Source organism: Siniperca chuatsi, linkage group LG2 (genome assembly GCF_020085105.1).
Source record: "Siniperca chuatsi isolate FFG_IHB_CAS linkage group LG2, ASM2008510v1, whole genome shotgun sequence".
Taxonomy (NCBI): Eukaryota; Metazoa; Chordata; class Actinopteri; order Centrarchiformes; family Sinipercidae; genus Siniperca; species Siniperca chuatsi.
The window spans coordinates 14,442,027-14,464,562 of NC_058043.1; the positions used below are offsets into that span (position 1 = coordinate 14,442,027).

At 41.8% G+C, this 22,536-nt stretch overlaps 1 protein-coding gene and 1 long non-coding RNA gene across 3 annotated transcripts; one reads left to right on the forward strand and one right to left on the reverse strand.

The window, feature by feature from the left end:
- Positions 1–352: 352 nt before the first annotated feature.
- errfi1a (ERBB receptor feedback inhibitor 1a) lies at positions 353–7,032 on the reverse strand. 2 transcript variants are annotated; one of them, XM_044211511.1, is made up of 4 exons: positions 6,835–7,032; positions 3,926–4,131; positions 3,659–3,747; positions 353–3,408 (listed from the first exon to the last, which is right to left on the reverse strand). In XM_044211511.1, the coding sequence occupies exons 2-4, from the start codon at positions 4,075–4,077 to the stop codon at positions 2,294–2,296; spliced, it is 1,356 nt and encodes a 451-aa protein (XP_044067446.1). In that variant the 5' UTR covers positions 4,078–4,131; positions 6,835–7,032; the 3' UTR covers positions 353–2,293. The 2 variants fall into 2 exon arrangements, with proteins under 2 accessions (XP_044067446.1, XP_044067456.1); XM_044211521.1 differs by lacking the exon at positions 6,835–7,032 and having other exon boundaries at positions 3,836–3,976.
- An 11,960-nt stretch (positions 7,033–18,992) lies between these two features.
- On the forward strand, positions 18,993–22,511 carry LOC122865988. The gene is made up of 3 exons (XR_006375590.1): positions 18,993–19,394; positions 20,136–20,318; positions 22,223–22,511. It is a non-coding gene; the product is annotated as an uncharacterized LOC122865988 (long non-coding RNA).
- The last annotated feature ends 25 nt before the right edge of the window (positions 22,512–22,536 follow it).

Genomic DNA, 22,536 nt, shown 5'->3' on the forward strand with positions numbered 1-22,536 from the left:
TTATTTAATAATTATTTGACCTCTAATGCTCTGTGTGGCTCATTGTGGTTTCGGCTCTATGCCTAACCACATGGACTCAAGTCAAGAGTAAAACACTTGCAACATTGTTTAGTGCTTGAAAACCTGTGGGCACAAAGCTGGCTGCCACAGAGCATCTAAGCAGTCATAACCAGGAAGAGGAAGGCAATATACTGTACACCTTTCAGTCGGCCATTGTAAGTCACTCTTCTTTCTCTGGATAGAGGCCAGTCACAATAAGGCACAGCATAAGGGTGTGTGGGTGATAAAACAGGCCAAACAGCTGAGTTGAGAGTTTAGGCTTGATAGATTGAAGAAACAGAATGAAGCAGGCTCATAAATAAGTAATTTTATTTTGCTTTCTTTTTAAAGACTATATACTTATCAACTGTTCATAACAACAAATGGAATTGTTAAATACTGTACACAGCATACTGTACTCTCCCAGTGCATGTCTTCACCACAGCAGAGAAGTTATTTGATAAACTAGTACTTCATTCAGTTTTATTATTTCTAATAAGACATATGAATACCTTAAGATTAAATAGTATCAGTGTATGATGTAAACATTTTTTCAGACATTTAAGTCAAAAGCAACATTATGTTGGCAAGGTTTCGTGAGCAGGAGGGAGAGAAAAAGTATATTTCAATGACCGTTTGACCTTAGCAGTTATCTGTTTCCCAAACTGAACACCGTGTTCGATACCAAGGGTTACTTCAATACATGTGCTACATTTACTATATCATTCTGATGCTTTTTGAATAATCTACAACAATAAAAATTCATATATTTTCTAGGCTGCCAGCAGCCAAAGTCTCTCAGACCACACCCACTGCAATCATGTAAGGCAGGAATGCATGAGCAGAACAGGAAAGTCTGTGTCAGGTAGGTAAACCCTGCACTGTAATGCGTCTGTATTAACAGGTTAGCCTAACATCTCTGTGATATAAGTTCTGCGTGATCTAAAATGAATAAGTATATCCGGTTAGAATTGACTTTGTGTTACTCTTAACTGAAGTGCAAGTGAATTAAAATTTTGTGTCAGGTCAGATATGGAGCTGGTTAACTCATCTTTTATAGATTATAATTTCAGAATTTTCCTTTATTAATGGGGAGCATGTGAAATATAGGATTAATATCAAATGGAGGTAGTACTTGAGGCAAATTTGTTCCAAGCAATAACTCACAGCTTGACCAAAAATAAGCTTCTCCAGCTGTTTGATGGTATTTCAGTAAGAATAGCATACATTCACTTCATGTTCAACAGGCCAATTTCTGTGCAACAAAACGGACCTGGACACTGAAAGAAAGCAATCAAATGTGTGCACTTTTTAGAGGGCTGTACTCAAAAGCAGGTGCTGCAAATAAGCAGAGCACAGTAACAAGTATGGTTGACAATCTTCTACCAATTGTAGAAAGTCACTTTAACACCAGAACACTTTTCCAACTGCTGTTCACATGCACGTATGCACAAACAAGTCCACGCACATACATACATCCACACAGACACACTCATCAACAGACAACTACACCATAAAAGCTGCACTAGACATTCCAAAGGAAATATGCATAGCTACCAGTAATGTACCCACCTCTTAGTACAAAATGTACCATGACAACGTGCCATGTGGGAAACACATATTTACACAGATATAGTGGCCTGAGTAAGACTCAAACTTCATCAAGACAGGGAAACCATATCAGTGTTGATATATAATAGCAAACAGAATGGAGATTTGTGTGCTAGCATCCTTCATATTTGTAAAAAATTAATTGGCTTTGTATTTAGACTTCATATATTAAGTGATACATGGTTACATTACTGACCTTTTGTCCCTTGTGAGATACAAAAGCAGCATCAATGTATCTCACAAAACATCTTCAACCTTCCAGACACAGAAAACACTGAGCACGAGGTTCAAGGCCTGCTTGTACCTTCTTACTGTACCACATTATCAGCAAAAATAGCACATTATTGAATGTCATGAAATAAAAATCATATCAAAAATAAGCTCTACAATGTTGAATTTTGCCCATAATCTATAGTCAGAGATACAATTTTTACATAAAAGTATCTCGGTTGTGATAGCTATTCCAACATTACCAGTAACTGAATACAGTGCGCACATACCCTGTGTGTTCAGAATACATGAGGGGTTTAAAAAAAAAAAAAAAAGCAGCTGTTTGAGGGGTTTTAGCATCCAGTTTCACCATTTTTTGAAGTGGTTTTTGCTCATGTCCAGTAGAGTCCTCTGCTACTTCCACTTAAACCTTTCAAACTAAATCCACATGTGCTTTCCTCCTGGTGTGGCAGTCCCAGTCTGAGTCTGATACATCTGTATTGCGAGCTGCAGGTCTGTCCATGACTCGAAGAAATTTCTCTACACAAGGTGAGTCCACGAAAGCAGGCCGCTGAGGCAGGAGATAGTAATGTGTGGTGCTGGCTTTCTTGCCATTCTCCATAACAGGAAGGATGCAGGGGGAGCCCTCACTGTTCTGTCTCTGTAAACCCCGACAGCTTACGTACTTAGGATCTGGTGCAAAGCTTTGGGTTGGAGGCATCACCCCATTTATGTATGTTGGGAGGCTCTTGGGGCTGGGGGTGCGTGAGCTGCCTCTGGACAAAGGTTCCCTTGGGGGCACCTTGGGTGGTTTGTCCTCATCGCTGTAAGCCCCAGACGAGACTTCTGCTGACCAGCGGCGGTAGTCTCCTGTCTTGATCGTTCGTGGAGGAATAGGGGGTGGCACCTCAGGCTTATCCATACAGTGGGTGTAGCGTTTGTGGCACGTGAGGCGCAGCAGCGAGGGCTTGTTAAAGGATCCAGCTGGGCCAGAGTGTGAGCGCCGCAGCCTCCTCTGAGCTTTGTCCTGCTGTCTCTGACAGACCACTGGCTCAGGTGGTTCCTGTCGCTGCTGCTCATACTGTTCCCGCACTTCCTGTGGAGGAAGTGTCTGATGCTGCTGTTGGGACGGCTTTGGGCTTTGCGGTCCTAATGGGCCGTCATAGTAAGCGTAGTTAATCTGCCCGCAGTCCCTGAAGCTCCTTCGACTGGGGACTACATAACGAAAAGGAGACGATTTGGGATACTGATCAGACACCAGGCAGCAGCTGTCGTCCGAACTTGTGAAAAATTCTACCTCATTGTCCATAGCCTGCTCAGTGGAGATGTCGGTTTGTGGAGGGATGGGGGGCAGAGGCTTGGAGCATCTGCCTGGTGTCTGTGGTGGACTGCTGCACTCATAAACCGAGAGCCTCTGGAATGAGGGGACCACCTGGTCGTCATCAGCAGGACTTGGGGTGGATGGTTCAGCACTGCAGGACAGGGAGAGATGGGAGGGCCGGGATTTCTTTGGAGGTAATCTCTGTGAGCTGGGACTGTGTTTATGTCCTGTCAGAGAGGAAAAATAAAAAAAAATAAGCATCATATTAATGGCATGGACAATTGCCCTTTACTACTACAACTTCATTGTATCCTGTAAAAAAGGACTCCTGTGGATTACTAGCTTTCTCTATATTTCTGGAAAACCACTTACTATATGCAGTAAGTAGCAGATGATTGAAAAGGCACAACACATGCAATGCAGCATTTGTGTATTTCAGAAGACCTGCACTGTGCAGATGACAGATCATGCACTTACTTTCATAACTTAGAGACAGTGGAGGTGGCCCTTTTTGCTGGGCACGTGAGCTGTGATCTGTGTGTGCAGTGTCCATACTGAAGTAGAAGCTATTAAAAAAAGAAACATTTGATTAGTACCAGTTTAAATAAGCCACATTAACATTTCATTGTACTTTACAAGAAATCTCAGACTGACCTGAACCATAAAACTTCAGCATGTCATGCAGATTTGTAAAAACGCCCCTTTCTAAAAATGAACTACTAGTCCTGGCACCTGAACACTCACTTGTCCAGCTCATGGCGATAGCTCCAAGAGGGTTTGGATCCAGCCATGCTGTGACAGTAGCTGCCCCTCAGGAAGGGGTTTTCTATGGGAAAAGAGATCTCCTGGGCAGTCAGGCCCACTGTGGACATGCTCCAGGCACCCTCGGGTCGCATCAAAGCCAGGAAACACTCAGATCGCCCGGCTGGCTGCCCCTGCTTCTGGTGTACCTGTAACACAGCCAAGACACAGCCATGAATGATGGTGAAAGGAAGCTGAAAGCAAAAGCTGATGAAGAGAAACAGAATATGTGTACATTGAAATATACTCTCTGAAAGCACAGCCAACATCCTCTGGTGGAGCAAAGAAAGAAAGAAAATCCTGATATTAGAATAGAGAGCAAAATGCACAAATTTGCCCCTTTCTGCTGCCAACAAAGCCAAATATTTAGTTATGGCCTTGTGCATAGGATTTCTACCCCCTCTAAGAAGACAGGACAACAATATCCTATGACAGAGAAATGACAAAAGCTCAGTTTGACAAGATTTTAGGACACCTGTGTCCCAACACACCATGACGACAGAGGACTCGGTCATTCATAATGTTCTAGTCTCATTGTATTTTGCAAAAAAAGGCATAAAAGCAGTAGGCAGACCAAAATAACAGTCCCTAACAAAGATCTTGTTGTAAAAATGTTACTATAAATGTGCTGTGATTGTTTTTGTTTTTTTGTTTTTATTTTATTCGACAAATGGCCTAAGTAGCTGGGATGTGGAGAGATTGCTTACGTAATATGAAACCAAACATAGTTCCCATTTTCTCTTACCAAATTAGAAAGTTGAGTTTTATAAAGTCGAAACAGCGAGAGCAATGAGTGTTTCAGTTTTTACTTATCTGACAGTACATCTGAAATGTTTAGATTGATAAACAAATACAATACAATAGCTAATTTTCAACAGCTTAGGTGCTTCAGTACTCACTGAATGATCTTTACATTTCACCTATAGCCAGAGTCTATATAAGCCTAAATTCAAAATTGCAAAACATCTAAGAGGTGTGAACTCATTAGCCAACTTTCAGACTTCTATTTCTATAGACTGTGCCTCCACTCTTAATAAGTTTACAGTTTATTTTAAAACTAGGCTGTGCTGTGCTCCAATGCTGCAATCTTGCTTGTCCTGAACAGCAGAGGAAGGGGCTCCTCCTGTTACCAGACATATACCTGATGTTGCAAGAACTCCTTAAGTCAAATGACCCAAATGTTCCTGTCATGTCAAGCATGTGTCAGGGCTGAGTGAACAATGTATACAATATTCAGAGGGGAAGAAACACTGCAGCATATCGATATTTCTGGGGTCTGTGATACACTGGAAGCAAAGTCTGATGCCTCACACTGGATTAACCAGTATGTCACAATCTCTGATGAAATGATATTATAAAGTCACTAAATGTTATAAAAAGTATGTGTTTTCAAGCAAGTGTATCATGGGTAACTATAGGTGTCTTTGTTGTACACCATGTCTGAGTTCACTGTGCACTGTTGTAGCAAATCTCCTAATGACTTCAGTGCCCTATCAGAAGTGTTAACCATTAATCCTGTTTTTCAGAATGCAGGAAAACAGGTGCATCCATAGCCCTGGTGGTCATCTCTTCTGGAGACCACAAATGAGGTGCGTGCACACCCAGAGACATGCTGTCCTCCTTACAATGTAGGAGTGATGACTGAGAAGAACACAGACCCCTCGTTCCTGGTCTCCTGTGAGCCATATTTATGTGCTGCCCTGACAGCTGGTGAGAAACAAAGCTCTAAAACAACAGGAAGCCTGGGGCATCAGCCTGAGCCAAACTGCCCAACAAGGCATGCAATCCCCCTGCCCAGGGCCGTCGATTTGGTTCGGCGGGGATGGGAAGCAACATGATCCTCGATAATGAACCCCCAGGGGCTTGTGCTTCCTCTTGCAACAGGTGCAAAGACAGTTCATCCTGGCAGTTAACCATAGGAGCATTTACAGGCAACAGGATTAAACAAATGATGTGCAGTCATGCAGAGCACTAACCCCCTTAAGGAGGAATTCTTTAAGTCACTTAATTCAGATACTTTGACCAGAGAACTTGAGTCTTTTTACAGTCAAGTGTGGCTTTTGTGTTTATACAATAGGTGGACAGGCTCAATGTGAGTGTGAAGATAACACGGAGCCCATGGGTGCTGGACAGGAGGAGGTCTGATGGGTTAGCAGTGATGTAAAACATCCGCAGATAGCTTACCTTTGACTCAGGATTGTAGTAGTCACACACAGACCTTGAAAGAAGGAGTTCACACCCCGCTCATGACAACCCTGCAGCGGTTTCCGAGCAACCATACCCGCTCTACCTGTGCGGCAAGCAAACAGCGCGCACACCCCCTCACTTTACCGGATTGAGATAATAATGGTTAAAAGCCCTCTAGCAGGCAGGTGACTCACACCACAACACACAAGTCAGCTATCTGGCAAGGCCAGGTAATGATGATACAGAATGAATTGTTATTTCCCTTTTGTTTAAGATGAAAAGATACAAATAGATATTGTAGACTAAAAGAATCAAACCAGGTTATAGGTTTGCAATCGGCCGAACGTTATGTAAACTTCCAATTTTATATTTATCATAAAAGATAGACTTACGTAGAAGTTAACAAATGTGTTCCCAAATTCTAGTTTGTTTTTTGTCAGAACTTTTTCGGCTAAAAGACAAGTTGCGCCTCTGAATGGCTTGCTCTATCCGTCAGAAAATTAAAAACAAGACATACAGCATACAAATAATCACAGTAGGACCTGAAATTGCACCAATTACCTGTGTCTGCCGTGCTGGCACCAACATACAAAACAATAGACAGGCGAGACATGGGTTCTTACAGTAACTACACAAGACATTTCAAATCACTTTTCTGAACTTACCGTAATAACTTCGCAGTTCTCCTCCGCAGACTGACTCCTAGACTCCTCTTTGGTCAAATATAGCTCCACGGCGTCTTTGGGGGCTTTGATTTGACTCTGTAATCTTCAGATTTCTATTGCATCAGGAACGGGACGCCAGAGCATTCGTGACGCTCCGGCTATAATGTGACACTTTTAAATAAGTCTGGTGTTGTAGTGAGCAATGTCTAAAGCTCCACCACACGAGAGACGCACTGGCTCCGCCTTGCACACTTGCCCTTAAAGGCACAGTCTTCATTTCTAGCAATCTGTCTGCAGAGTAGGCTACGTGCAGCAGGAGACTGGGTGCATATGGATTGCAGAATCACCCTTGAACATATAGCCTACACGCAGGGCTAATTTAAGCATAAGTTAACTTGCAGTCTGCAGCGCTTCATTTTGTCTCTGCTTTTAAGCTTAGAGGACGAGCAGGTGTCAACACAAGGATACAAGTCAGCTGATGTTTTACTGGGATGGGGGACATGCAGTAGGGTAATCAGCTCAACTATTAGACATGCAGCCGCTCTGTGAATAAATTAAAATACAGGTTAATGAGATTGATTGACACAGTGCAGTGATGTTTATTCTTAATTGAATACTGTTGTTTGCAGAATTTTCAGCAAACTTACTAATTATACAGTGAAACGTCATCCTGTAAGTTTAGCCTTTAAAAATGTTCCTTTTTCTTTTTCGCTCCTTTCCTTTCCTGTGTGGTTTCATAAACAACAGGCATGCATGCTGCAGTCAAAAGTAAACTGCTCATTATCTGCAGGGAGGCAGAGGCAGTAATGGGATGGCTGCAGGGTAGATAACACAGACAGCAGGCAAAGAAACACTCTTATCTGCAAAGTATTCTGCTGCCAACTGAATGGAGTCCAGGTTGTTTAGCTGCTCGCTTATCAGATCACCCTGGGCATTTTCTTTTAGCTGGACCTGTTCTCTCTACCTGACATAATGTTCACTTAAACACTGTAATTAGATAACCTAAACTGCAACCTAAACCTAAACTGCAAGATTAATATACACAGGGTTTTTTTTCAGTTCAGGGTAATATATGCATAATCTTGGACGTGCAATCCCTCACACCCTCCATTTCCAGTCATGAAGCCTACTTAGACCTTAAGTGGTGTTGTATTAACTATGTCACCTAACCTAACCAGGCTATACAAACCCAACACTGACATGCACACTAACCAAACACAGCAATACAATGGCTACAAACACCTTGTGTGTTGAATCAATAGTGGCAGAAAGCAGAGGTGTGTATGGAGAGAGAACAGAGTGTTCTTGTACCTGAGTTCCTAAAACCTTTACAGCTCGGGCACGGGGTCCCCCAAACCCAAAAGGATTATCATTACATATTTGGCCCTTACATGGACCAGGCTCTCGCTAATCCCCCTTTATAATTTCAGGCACATTTTTGGGATTCCCCTGGACCAGTTGTGTGACCAGCTGAGGAAGGGGTGAGCGTTTTGCTAGGTGAGATTTACAGTTTGTGTGTGTTAACATGAATGACATGAGCATCAGAGTTTGGATTAAAAATTATTTACAACTTTGTTGTGACAGATGGTGCAGGTAATGCTCACCTATAACAATAAAGTTACATTTTCGATGAGTGAAAGAAATAAAATGTAATCAAATCCAGTTCAATAAAGCATGTGTTTATAAGTATTTCTGCTTTAAATCTCTGAATCTGTTATTCAAACACTTTCCATGTTCCACCAACAGACACATTCAGTGGGATAAATAGGCTTCACGTCCAAACTGTCTCTCCTCCTACTTCAGCCCCCACCCCCCAGCTTGTGAGCCACGTCATGATGTCATCACTCACAGGAAGTTCCTTATAAAGTTAGTCAGGGAGTAAAAAAAAAAGTTAGTCAGGCAGGGAGATAAGCAGCCAGAGGCAGCTCTGATGAGAGTTTGAGATGGCAGATGAAAGAACTCATGTCAAAAAGGATATTCTTAGCAGGAAAAATTACTCTGCCTTTTCTCTGGTTCTGCTTCATGACTCATGCAGAACTTTACTCCCCCCCCCAAAAAAAATGACACCTTCGGCTAGTTTTCCTTTCAGCTGCACTTGGACCAGAAAGGAATTTCCCTTTGTGGCTCACACTCCAAACAATGGTATACTTATGAAGTGACTCTTCAGTCTGTCAGCTTATTACTATGAATCCCTCACCAACAGGAAGGGTGGAGTTTAGTAGGAAACAAGGCAAAAAAAAAACCCTGTATCAACAGTGTAAATGATTTATTCACTATGGAGGTCACAGCAGTCATTGCCCCTGCCTGCTGAGGTAATTACATTATGTGCATATTTAGCCTGCGTCCAAAGTTCACACTGATATAAACACAGCAGGAAAAGGTTCAGTGTTGTAGTAAGGTGACGTCAAGCCTGTTAGTCTGAACGAGATTCCAGTTAATAGGTGTTCAACTTGTGTTTGATTTTGCTCTGTTTACATGTTGTCTCAAAGGACCGAGGTTTGCTGTCTGTCCCTATGTAAAATTTAAAGGTGATTGTAAGCATTTTGTGACCAGCAAGGTCTGTAACACTGCTGACACCTTTAAAAAGCAGCCAAGAGTCAGTTCAGCCACATTACAAACAGGGATAATTTTGTATTATTAAGAGTATTAAGACATGCAGATTTTTTTTGTTTGTTTTGTCTGCAGAGGTTTTGAGGTACAATATCTGTCACCCCAATACAATGGAGGTGAGTGGATTTTTTTTTTGTAGTGGTTAAAGCTTTGAATAATGCAAAGATCTGGCTGTGAACAGTTGTCATTTTTAATAAAAGTAACTCCAATAAAAACTGTTCACAGCAAAGTTATCCACAATAGTAGGAATGTTGTTTTTGGAAAGACTTGCAGTTGAGTTTTTTAAATGTAATTTTTCACACAAACAAACAAACCACCACAAACACATTATTTAATATATTATGAATATATAATAATCTTATATAATAAATTCTTATTACAAGTTCCACCTTTTTAGTTTTTCCAGAGCTTATAGCCATATCCCAGCTCAGCTGATGGAGTTTGCTCAGTTGTCATGGAGCCGTTTTTGTTGGTTATCGATTCGCAGTTAGTCCGATATGGGGTCGAGATCATAACCCCTCTCTTCTCTGTTTATGTATTGTCTCTGTCATCTTCCATCAAACTCCATCTGCTGATAAAGGCCCTAAGATGTGGCTTCCAGAAAAACCAACCAACTATGTGGACTGATTAGAGTGATTAGAGTATTAGCTTTTTCCATCAGCAAAAATGAACCTTCAAGCTCAAAACGTTAGTGTTTCATGTTTTTTTAAACTCTCATGTCTGTATCGTCAATATGAAGCTACCGCCAGCAGCCAGTTATCTTAGCATAAAGACTGGAGGCAGACGCAGTGTTATGGGGCCTTTTGTGCCGGACTATTGCACTATTTCTTGGCTGGGCGCAGTGAGTTCTTGGAGTCTCCACTGGTCGTCTGTCAACCAGTATGTACTAGTAACCTTATCACTCTAGTCACAAACTCTCTGTGACTCGATAGTGGGTCCACTTGATTACTATCCCGACGCATGCTGGTGTTGCATCAGCTGGGCGGAGTTAAAAAGTTTTCTAATATTAAGGGTTGCATGCTATGCATTCAAGACAAGGCAACTTTATTTACATAACACATTTCATACAGAGGGTAAATTTGAAGTAGTAAATTCATGGACAAAGCAGAGGGATATAGCGTGACCTTGTGTAATGTTTACAATGCAGATCTTTGACATTAGGTCTGGCAATAAGAGTAATTTAGTGCTGCTACACCTAGTCCACACATGCAAAATTAAATTATATTGGTGGGATGTCTAAGTTTGAATCTGATCCAAATCTTACCCTATCATTATCCTGGTGATTATTTTGCAGGCAAACCTAGTAACCCCCGCCCCGTAAAAAAAAAGAACGATGAGGGCTCTCGGAAAGGATCGGAGCCATAAGATCCGGCTCCATTCAAAGAGCTGTAATTCCCATCACTATCAGCAAGAAAGTGAATAAGCATATTTTCTAAAATGTCACACTGTTCCATTAAAGGCAATTTTTCAGACCTTTTAGAAACAAAATCATATTCACTTCCATTATTCCAGTATTTGGGTTGTGACAGAAATTATATCTCAAAACCTTGGCAAATGAAGTAAAAACTAACTTAGGCTAAGGAAGTAAGAAAATATGCATTTTCTTAATTGGGAGGGAACTGATTGACTGGTGTTGTTTTAATGTATCTGTTAATTGTAAAACGATTTGTGACTCAGCTCTAGAAAGGTGCTAAATAATTAACTTACTATTTTGAGTTCAAATAGTGTCAATAAATCTTTATTTATTCACAGAGAAATACAACAGTAGCATTCAGAAAGAATACACTTTTAATTTCAACATGTGTCTTGCCCTCATGGTTCACACTCCAGATCACACAAGCTGTGCATCCAGTCGGTGCTCATAACCCCACGGCCGAGGCTCAGGCTGACACATCGTTGTGTCTTACTGCTGGATCGTGGTTTCGTCTGGCAGACCCACACACACTTGGCTCCTGCCATGGAAACAAAACACAAATCCCCAGGCAACGGGCTGTCATCTCTCAATGCAATGTAAATAGGACCATATTAAAGCACTTCTACTTGTTAACCATACCAAACTCCTGACAGTCCTCGAGCTGCTTCAGTTATTAATCACTTCCTGTATTGGTACAAAGACTTCTGGGAAATGGACGGATTTTAGGGTAAATTGCCTCACACACAGGTATTATCTATTTTGGACCGCAATATAATCAAAAGCAGCAATAACGAGTCATCATTGCATCACTCCTCAACATTGTTATGTTGAGTGGTTCAAGTGCAGCCACAGCCTTCTGTTAGTAATGGGTGGAGCAAGCCAGTCCACCTCGTTGATGATGACAGGGTGTGTTTAGTCTCCACGACCCGAGGATCCCTTTAGACATAGACCGGGGGAGTTATTGGCGAACACATCCTATGACTTAAACTGAATCAAAGTTCGTAATGATGAATGGCTGGTTATTAGTGTGGCTAACATACTGTATTAATTCTTCTTTTGGGGTTTTGGGAAGTAGTAAAAAGAATGGGAACATCTATAGATTACATTCACAGTCACACATAATCCCATACACAGAGATCCACACAAACATTCTCATTTGTGTCTGGTGTTTGGGGAAAAGCTGTGAAAACGACAGCTGTGGTGTGATGGAGAGCGTCATGCTGGTTCGACTTTCTCCAGCTGCTGGTTCAGAGCCAACTCTGCTCACAGGCTGCACCACAGGATTGACTGACACAGATGGAAACTGACTCGTAATATGCCTTATTTCCGGCCTCACAACTAATATTCACTGTACAGAACATCAGCTATCTTTTGCCTACATTTTCATTTTCTGGTCAGGCTGCATTATTGAATCCTAAAGGGTCTCATGAAGAAATACATTACCAGTTTCCCCCGCAATGTAATGCCTGTATTGTATTTCAAACGTCCAACACAGGAGTTTCTGGCATTTGGCCGATGAGTATCCCAGGTTTCCGGTGTTCCTGATGTCAGCCTGTAGAGGAGAAGGTTTAGGCTTTGCTTAATGTAGCAATCTATTAATCTTAAGTAACAACTGATTGCTGGGGGAGTTCGCTCTTCCCCTGATTTCCTGGTTCAGTCTCACTTATGGGGGATATTAGAAACACAGCACACAGCAGGACCCAAGGCCACACGGCTCTGCTGATAAAGATTTCAGATGTTGTTCACCAAGGAGATCAGCAGGCTTGCATCACAAGGGGGCACCTCTAATGGAGTAAGGTATAAATCAGTAGCCACAGGATTAAGAAAGCATTGCTCTTTAGGTACATGAAGAGGACAGAAAAACACATGTGTAATGAAGGATGCAGTCCACAGATGAGCTACAGTCAGTGACTAGAACAAGTCCTGTTTCCCCATTTGTGTGTGTGTGTGTGAGTGTACATGAATATGTGCATGTGGCAGGGCCCGATGACAGGGACTGAGTCATTCAGGGCAGAGTATGTGCTTTGTCAGAGTGCCTTTTGTTCCATTCACACATGGATTTAGGGCCCCTGATGAAGTCAGCCAGACTACCTGATCTGGCGCTGGGCAGCAGCCACATTAATTCCTCACAACAGAAATGCTCTGGATCACTGCTCACACAAACCTGTTAACGAGCGAGCCTACGGGTTCAGGAGAATGCAGATGAGGTCCAGCTCCCATTTTCCATCCCCTACGAGCAGGTTGGCTGTGCAGACGCATATGTTTGGGGCAAAATGTGCCCCTCCAGGGAGAGAACTACGCGTGGGTGGAAATACAGTCCTGTCCTAAACTCAGTGGTAAGGGTACATGGACTATAACGGCCTTAGGGCTACATGCTGAAAGCTAAGCCAGATGAATAACTAAACTGCCATCTACTCTACACCACAACATAATTTGTACCTTTTCTCAAGAGTTAATGCAGAGTCACACTAACCCATGGTATTAAATTGGAGAACAGTGAATTCTGGACAGACACAGCTTCATCGGCTCATTTATTAAAGGTACCTTAGAATTAGTCACGCATAGTGTGCTAAAAAACTAGTGTACAAGGAATACTAATAATTAAGATAAGAGTAAAACTAAGAAAAAAGAAATATAGAGGATTAAAACTCAAAGATAAAACTAAAGTTAAAAGTATATGTAATATAGGTGTTAAAATGCACGTATATTGGCTGGGTCTAGTGGAGCATCAACATCATTGAAGCTGTTGTGGAGGCTCACTATGGCCCAACACTTTACCAGCAATGGCTATCCATCTCAATATTTACATCTTCACATTTTTGTGATTTACTTGCTCCGAACAAAAAGGATAGAAAGTGACTTGTTTTACACTATGGTACTGCCAAGACAAAACAGAGGGCAAAATAGAGGCTTCACAGGAGCCACCTTCATGCTTTGTAAATTTAGCTGTGGGTCTAAAGAACATTCAAAGTCAGGTTTAAATAAGGACTGTAATTATCTTGGAGCCAGCAGATTATTCTCAGCAAAATCATGGGTTATCACTGCTGTGCATCATGTAACAAGTGAAGCTTATATTTCTTAAGGTCTGATTACTTGGGCACAACAGTGGAATTCTGGTTTAGCTTCTCAAACATAGGTCATACTTTGTCCTGTAGGTCTGCTGTACATAACAGTTTCTTATACAGTAGGGTCACTAAGACGAACAGCTTCTGTTTGAAGAGGCGATGAAATGTAGAATTAACGGTTGTTATGCCTTGTAAATTTAACACAAAATCTCAGTTTATCTTTGCCTTCTTTCCACCTTCCAGCAAACCCTGCAGATGCTGTCCTCTACAAACTGCTGTGGTTCCTGGCAGGAAATAAATCAGCCAGGGAGCCGTCCCAGACCAAACACTGCAAGGGCCTCTGGAGCCTGAAGGCGTGTGGGAGTTGTGCACCGAGTTCACGGGGCACAATGTGCTTGTTACTTCCTCGTCAAGTAAAAAAACAGACTTTGCTGTATACACTTGACATAAACTCATATTGACTCATGAAAAAAATGTGTGCACACATAGATGCCTGCACATACTTGAATTTACACATAGACAATAGACAGAGAGAGAGACAGACATGCACATGCTGAAGTCAAACATTTTCATTTTCATATTTTTTCTAACACTTTGAGAGCAGTAGTCTATACTTAACACCCTCTACCCACAAATCTCCCTTTAAAACCGTATTTACCGTAAAGCTCCTGACATAATTACTGCATCATTTAGAGCCTTCTCTGAATTTCCTTTACTGAAAAATATTCTGATCCACTACACAGTGTCATTTTACACTTCTCTAAGAGATATTACACTCACATATGTGTTCCTCTGACCCCAGACTGCCTTTGCTGAAGGACTGGCTTTAAATAGGGGCTCATGTCAAAGAAGGTTAAGACACACTCTGACACTCGGCTTGCGTTAAAGAGCCTTCTATGTTATCGCTCATGACCTGAACCAGACCCTGAACATGTCTGTCTTCAGAAGACATTATCAAAAGAATAAAGATATGAACAGTGTCTCTAGTTTTACAAAAGGAAGAAAACTGGCATCCCATTTAGTACAGCATGTTTAGCAGTACTATTTTCTCAGACAGAGAAAGTATTGCAAAAACATCCTCAGATCATGTAAAGTTTCCACAATGAGTTTTCAGGGAGATCAAACATATTAAGCCCTTAAACATATCTCTCTCTGACTAACTACAGCCTGATAATTAGCCTTGCATAATTAAAATGCTGCCATAATACCCTGGAATAACTCTGCACGGAATACACTTGAGCACAAAGCCTCTGAAAGCGCAGGTAATTTTCCATGAGCATGTGTGTCTGTGACATCTGAGACATCAGTATCCATGTCCTTCATTTGTAGGCGACAATAGCCGGCCATCCAATTACCAATCATGTTTCCTTGACAAGGATAAGCTCGGCTATCTTGCCTACCAATGATAGCCTCGATGCATCTGCTCCTTGCTTTATTATTTAATCATATCCATTTCCGTAACTCTTATCTGCTAACAGGATGAGGAGACCGGAGGAAGAGGAGACTAATGTTTATATTAGACCCACCACAAACACACACATGATTGTGTTTTCCCACAGATTGTTCTTCTCAGGCCACAATTGCGTTGATAAAGAGGACACATAGAGTGATAGACAGACTAGACAGATGGGGAGGTGGCCTCTCTTTGAATGTTTATTTAGATTAGAGTGAAAGTAAGCATCTTAAAATGCAGCAGAAGTCAACAGGAGAACAAGATGGCAGAGCCTGTCATGTTGAAGTGCTTGACTTCATCAAAAAACAATAATATATGGTAAAAGTAATTACGTATACTTGGCCATGACAGAGAAAAAGAGGATAAAGAAAGTTAACAAACAGATAGCTGCTGTGCATTAAGATAGTTTATATGGAAAAAGCACCTCATTTTAAACAGTTGTTTGGCACATGAACATTATGGAATATTATAGACTTCTGTTGTTTATATAAAACAATATGCTGCTTCACAGTGAGTGCTTTAACCGTGTCCTGCATATCCTGCAATCTTCTCTGAAGTGAGCTTGCAAAGTGTTCCCACCAGTACCTACTAATTAAGTTCATGCTCATTAAAGTGCTGAAAGTAGCTCCTTTGAAATACTGTCTGGAATGCTGCAAACACCAAACAAATCCATATGAAATCTTTCAATCTAAGTCTTTTCAGATTAAGAACTAACAATCAAAGGTTGCAATGATTCTGTGTATGGTGAGAAATCATGATAAAATTCAGAATGTAAAGGTGTTTTTACATTAAAGTTCACCGATGAGCGGCTATCTGAAGCTCTGCAAATTGTTTACTGTTTGTAATGGAGAGGGGAAGCAGGGAGGCTCTAACACATTCTCTTAAACTGTGCCCAACTAGTGGATGCATACCAAACTCAGGCCAGATAAGATTGTAAGTCATTGAAAGGGGTCCAAAACACCCAGCTCTTCCCTCCCTTGTTCCAACAGCTCCTTTCAGGGATATCTCTATTCGGCCCTCTATCAGGACAGGAAGCACCCAGCCGAGAGAGACAACAACAGCTCTGCTTCCTCTGGCTTTTCCCTGCCCTGGCAAGCTGAGCTAATAGGAAGTAGATAAAACATCCTGGAAACTGGAATGTGTTGAGTTTGTGTTTATGAGTGTTTACAGACATGTACAGTATGTCCACATGCATTTGCGCCTGTGTCATTGCAAGCGTAAGAGTTGGACAAATACCGTCAGCACAGGATGAACAGCAGAATACAGGCAGCACTTTATGGGAGTGTGTCAGCATGTTGTTGGCACTCTGTGTGAGGAGAAGCAGACATGGCCCTAGAAGTGTTTTCCTAGTCCCCGGTTGCCTGTTACTCAGAACAACAGCAGACACACAGAGGAGGAATGGATTTTGTAATGGGAAAGACTTAAGTCTGACGGACGTGCTGGCCTGCACCGAACACCTTACTTGTACAAGAGTACAAACAAAACTCCCTGCTGTCTGCTGGCCTTTTGTGATTGCATAGGCATGTGTCCACGTGACGTAATGCAGATCTCTCATGTGACACAGCTAGAGCTCTGCAAACAGATCTGTGTCATGTTGTTCCAAAGCCAGTCTAGTATTGGTGATATTTATACCTTCAGTCAAATCGTGACCAGGAAGCAAAAAGGAATTTCTGGGGATAAACATTCATCACCTAAATCAGCTTGATGATTCACATGGAAAGAAGGAGTTAGAGAGGAAGCGTGTGAGAGAGTTTGAGAAAGATGGGTCAGGGAGTACTCACAGGAGAGAAGCCACCCACACTTACCACAAAGGCTTGACTCATGCGGTTTGGTTGGCACACGGCTGTGGGACAGTGACATTACACTGGGTCTCCTCTCCAGGATGTGCTGCTTGCCCCCTGAGCTAGAGCAGAGCGGAGAGTCCAAGTTACTGACAACACATTTCATGACTGGAGCCACAGTAACTGGCAGATGATTAGAGTAGACACACAATTATCTAAATCATGACATACGACCCTGCAGAGAGCACATTGTCAGAGCTTGTGGTCATGCACGTTGTCACGAGTGTCACTCCTTCTACAGTGAGCATGTGTAGCATGCTTCAGCAGTGAATAACTGAGCTCTGCAATACTTTGTGATTCTGTTTGTCAGATCATTTCATTTTTCAAAATTTAAAAGACCATCCTTTATGTCAAAAAGGACATATACCTTTATGTATGCAGGGGATGTTTTGTGCTGTGTTTGGACAGTAGTTATATACACTGTTGACAACACTCTGTTTGGCACATTGTGTGCTTGTTATTGCTCTTATTCTGCAGTCTCTAATCAGTAACATTCATGCTGCATAAGGGTCATTCATTTCTGTGTGATGGTCAGAGAAAATGAGACAAACTTTCTTTCTGAAAGGAATATCGCTTTCCATCACATGCCAAAGTAAGACATCTGAGAGAACTTCAAGAAAGTGAACGTGGTGCAATCTCCTTTCTAGGAGTATTTAATGTATTTATTGTTCTTGTCCCAAGTTAGTTATCAACATGAGTGGTCATGATCATATGTAACACCTGATGTTTTGTTAGTTTTAGCACATGGCGTCTCTTTCCTGTTTTCATCTCACTGTGTCCCTGGTCACTTTGTGTACACTCTGTTTACCTCCAGCTTGTATAGCCAAGCTGATAAAAACCCTCCCTCCTATGGACACTGAGATAAGAGCCTGTGATTACGACAGGTAGAATAGTTACGTGCACTCTTACACATGTGGTGTTTATAAATCTGTTCTTACCAGCTCTCCCAGGGCTTAAGGGTGTTTCCTGATTGGATATGTTGAAATATTCTCTATGGAAGCCACACAGTGACACACAATGTAAAAACTTTTGTGGAGTGCAGGCTGTGTATGACATGATTACTCAACAGCCCAAGGGCCAAGTTGTGTTTGTTACCACTATATTGAAATAAGAGTAGGCACCAGCTCTAGTATTAGTTGGCTAGGTCAGATGCAGAAAACTAGTGGCAGATGAACAACTGGACAAGAACTGTACAACACTGTAGGTTTAGAGAGTATTACATATTTTGAATTTAAACACCTGTGCAAAAAGTTTCAAAGACTGGCCTGCTTAAACAGATTACTGAATTAGCATCTCAAAGTTATCATGACCTGTCATTGTTCCGTGCCACAATGTTGCCAAAAGCCTGGGAAAAGTTAAACAATTAGGAGCCAGCTCATCCTGGAGTCAAATCAGTTTCTCATTGGAAAGACCTCAGTGAGCCCTGGATCCAAGCAGCCGGCTTGTTGGAATAATGTTGTGGCAAACCCATGTGTTTACAGAGCTTCCCATTGTGGTAAACATGGATTTTTAAAAGTCTGACAGCTTTTAAACTCCCACCACCCACACTGTCTCATAAAGGCAGGACGTGGTTGAAAGTACAGCTTGAATTGGGCGCAGACCTTCTTCTGTTCCCACTAACTGCAGTTTGTGTGGCTGACTGATTTGAGTCTAGAGTTTCATACACACACAAAACCCACACATTGTTTGTTTTACTTGTTGCCCTAGTGATAGTGGCATCTCTCAATAGTTGACCTGAATAGATGCCATGGGGGTAGCACTGGGCATAGCTTGATTCGTGTTGCTTCTGCTAAACTTATAAGAGTAGAAATTGATCCGACATACTGTAGTCTACTATAATGGAAATCAATCCTGGCAAAAAAATTATACTGGGTACTTGGTAACATTAAGTATACAGCGTCTTCTTTATTAATATTCAGTGTCAACTGCTGATTGTGTGTGATTGGTAACTCTATCCCGTGTGGAGGATGTATCTGAGTGTCTGTATGTGGCAGTCTGTTTCTGGAGTGACAGTGATGGAGAGAGACCAAAGCAGATCATCCTGAGCCAGATGGGGGTGGGAGCTGTATGCTGTTTGTTTCTGGATCAACAGGCTGTTCCTTTCCTGATAGGCAGAGGGATATATTACCGGCAACTGATTGCTTTACAACCCATTGGCACCAGACCGTCTGCCTCAGGTAGGCTCTGCACCTGTATGCTCAACAAGACTGATAGCAAATAAACACAAACTACACACAGGTCTGGAGACAGCCTCCTGAGGCTTTAAAGCTGACTGTCTCCTGAGTCAGGTACTTTATGAGTAAGTGTAGTGTGGGGAATCAGATGAACCTATACAATACTGTCACACCTTGGAACAGTGAACTCGATGCTACTGTGCTGAGAATATGAGCATAAATATTCTTAGTGACAAAGTATGAAATTACACAGCCTCCTATTAGTTTCCCAAACTGTTCCTTTACCTTTAACAAGGAATAATGTGTGCGTGCTGAGCAAACTCATTTACAAAATAATGTAGGGAATTCGATTCATTTTTGGTTGCGTTATCAAGAAATCAAACTTCTTCAAAGCAAGACTCTTGCTGAGAGTCAGATAATCGTGGGGCAACACTGAAGGTTTGTCATCTGTGACTGGTTGGACCTGATCTGTCACATGTATCTCTGTCCTCTCACTGAGCACAGAGGGTGGGGTTTACCCCTGGCCTGTCTGTGCAGAAGAGTAAAACAAATTATTTACACTGAACTTCTCCATCCATATAGTTGAGCATTTTCTCTGCGTCTCCTCACTTTCCCAAAGTAAATGGGTAAAAAAAATAAAACTTTTTTTGATTAAATGAATTAGATTAAGTTAAATGGGCAGATTGTGTAACTAGTAAAAACATATCACTAAATCACTATATCATTTACTTTTTCTATCAACAGGCTTCTGAGAAAGGATGGCAGCCTGTTGCTGTGATGCTCTGACAATACACTTACTGGTATCTAGGTTATATTTCAAAAGTGTCACATATATTTCTAGCAGCTGTGGTACACTTTGTCTTCACCATCATTGATGCATGACTTGGATCCCTACTGCATGCACTCGCTGAAGGAAGACAAATACAGGTCAGCATATTGTGAAACCATTTGGCACTGAGCTCGTTGTGCATCAAGTCATGTAAGTGAATGTGTGCAGAAACATATGCAGAAGTTGCATTTTGTAATCTGAGCGTGCATATATGTGCATCACTGATTCTGTGTCCACCCACATGTAGGCATTTTTTTTGTCTTACTGGAATACTTTAAAACTTGTTTTATACTGACAGAGTTTGCAGATTGAAGTACTACTAAATGAGTCAAACTTGGCCTCTCTCTGTACCAAGCATGTATTTAAAGAAACAGAAAAAAACTTGAAACGTCAAACAGGAAAGTCAGGATTTATGAAAGCAGAAAAATGTGTGGCTGCAAGGTTAACCCAGTGTTGTACGGGAGAAAACGTACATACTGATCTTGAAATCAGCAACTCTCTCTCATGTAACCTTCTAATCATCGCCCGCCTCGTAACCTCTGGACATGAGTACATGTGTTTCCATCACCTGTGGGTCTGTGCATATACAGTACATGTGCACTGCAGGCTCTCAGTGTGTCTTATGGCCACAGTTTACAAACAGAGTCTGTCTGCCGTTACCGGACACCGGAGCTATTCTGGCCTCTTCTTCCGATGCACACCATCCTAGTGTCCGGTCTCCATGTGGAAGTCTGCAAGCCAAGGTCACCGGGTCACATTCCTCCAGCTCTTTGGCATTCTGCCCCAGGGTTCAAGTAGTGTGGAAGCATGTGTGTGCGCATGTGTGTTTGTGTGGTGTGTGTGCTTGAGTTGTTTGTCTTTCATGCCACAAACTGCGTTCTGTTAGAGGAGAGGCATTGCAAGAGAGTTCTGCACTGGTGACAGATAAAGGTGCACACACACACAGAGGTTGTATTTGAAATGTAGAGCTTTAAAAGGACATGTTATACAGGAGTGTGATTAATGTGACTGTCTCCACACATACTTTCAACAGTCCTGGTTGGCTGGGAGGTGAGTGCTATGAGAAACCGCTGTTTGCTCGAGGGTGGACACTGATCCTTCAGGATCAATTGCGGATAGACATAGTTTAAGTCTATCTGGTTGATTTAGACTCTGTGTACTTGACACTTGAGCAGACCAGCGGAAGTGGAGAGAGTCAGTACAGCACTATAGTGTGAGAAATTCAACACAGTTAGGCAGTTAAAAAATCCAGTCATAGAGATCCACCAGAGGCAGAAGAAATAAATATGTGTTTTATATAGAGTGCAAGACTGCTCCATAGTTGCCAGTTTCAGAGATGATTTGATGATTCAGCTTCAGATTCAGATCCTTTACGTAAATAATTTAGTAATACCACACTTATTCACACACATTCCAATACTCCATTCAAGTAACAGCCCAGCATTAGAAAAAGTACCAATGTAATATCAACAAAATCAAAAGTAAAAATACTCATAATGCAGCAGAATGGTCCCCGGTACATTTATATTTTTATGTATTATATCATTGTATTATTATTACTGGTGCATTAACATGTAAGAAGCATTTTTATGTTGGAGGTGGAGCTAAGTAAATGCCTTGCACACTGAAGGGCAGCAATACATCATATTTTATAAGCTTGTCATATGTTGTGCATGCAAAATCTTAATCTATGAAGTTACTAGTAACAACAGCTGTTAAATAAATGTAGTCGGGCGAATGAATATTGAATTAAAAAGTATAAAGAAGCAGAAAATGGAAATACTCATTTAAAGTACCTCAAAAGTGTACTTCAATTCAGTACTTAGTTACATTTCACCACTGGCTACAGCTTTGAATCTTGAAACCAAATTATTACATGCAAACCTGACCATATTTCTCCAACAGCAACACACACACACACACACACACACACACACACACACACACACACACAGAGACATACATGAGTCTTTCCTCTGAACTGACATGTTTGTTTTGATAGGCCAGTGAGGGAGAGGAGGCCCAGGTAATCCCTAGATGACAGACACCCTGTTCTGGTCTTGTCTTCTTCCCCTGCCAGCATCTGGAAAGGGAGGAGCCATCTGATGAGCCCCCAGAGGAAGACACACACACACAGCAGATCTTTGTCTGTCTGGAGAGGGTGGGACGAGGGGCGTGGGAGGCCAATACAAAGCCTTTTTTCCTGCAACAACTGTGATTACATGACAACACCAGTCAATCACTAACATGAGACATGTCGGATTGCTACAGAATAAATACAAACAGCGCTGTCAGGGTTCTTGTTGGATGACCAAC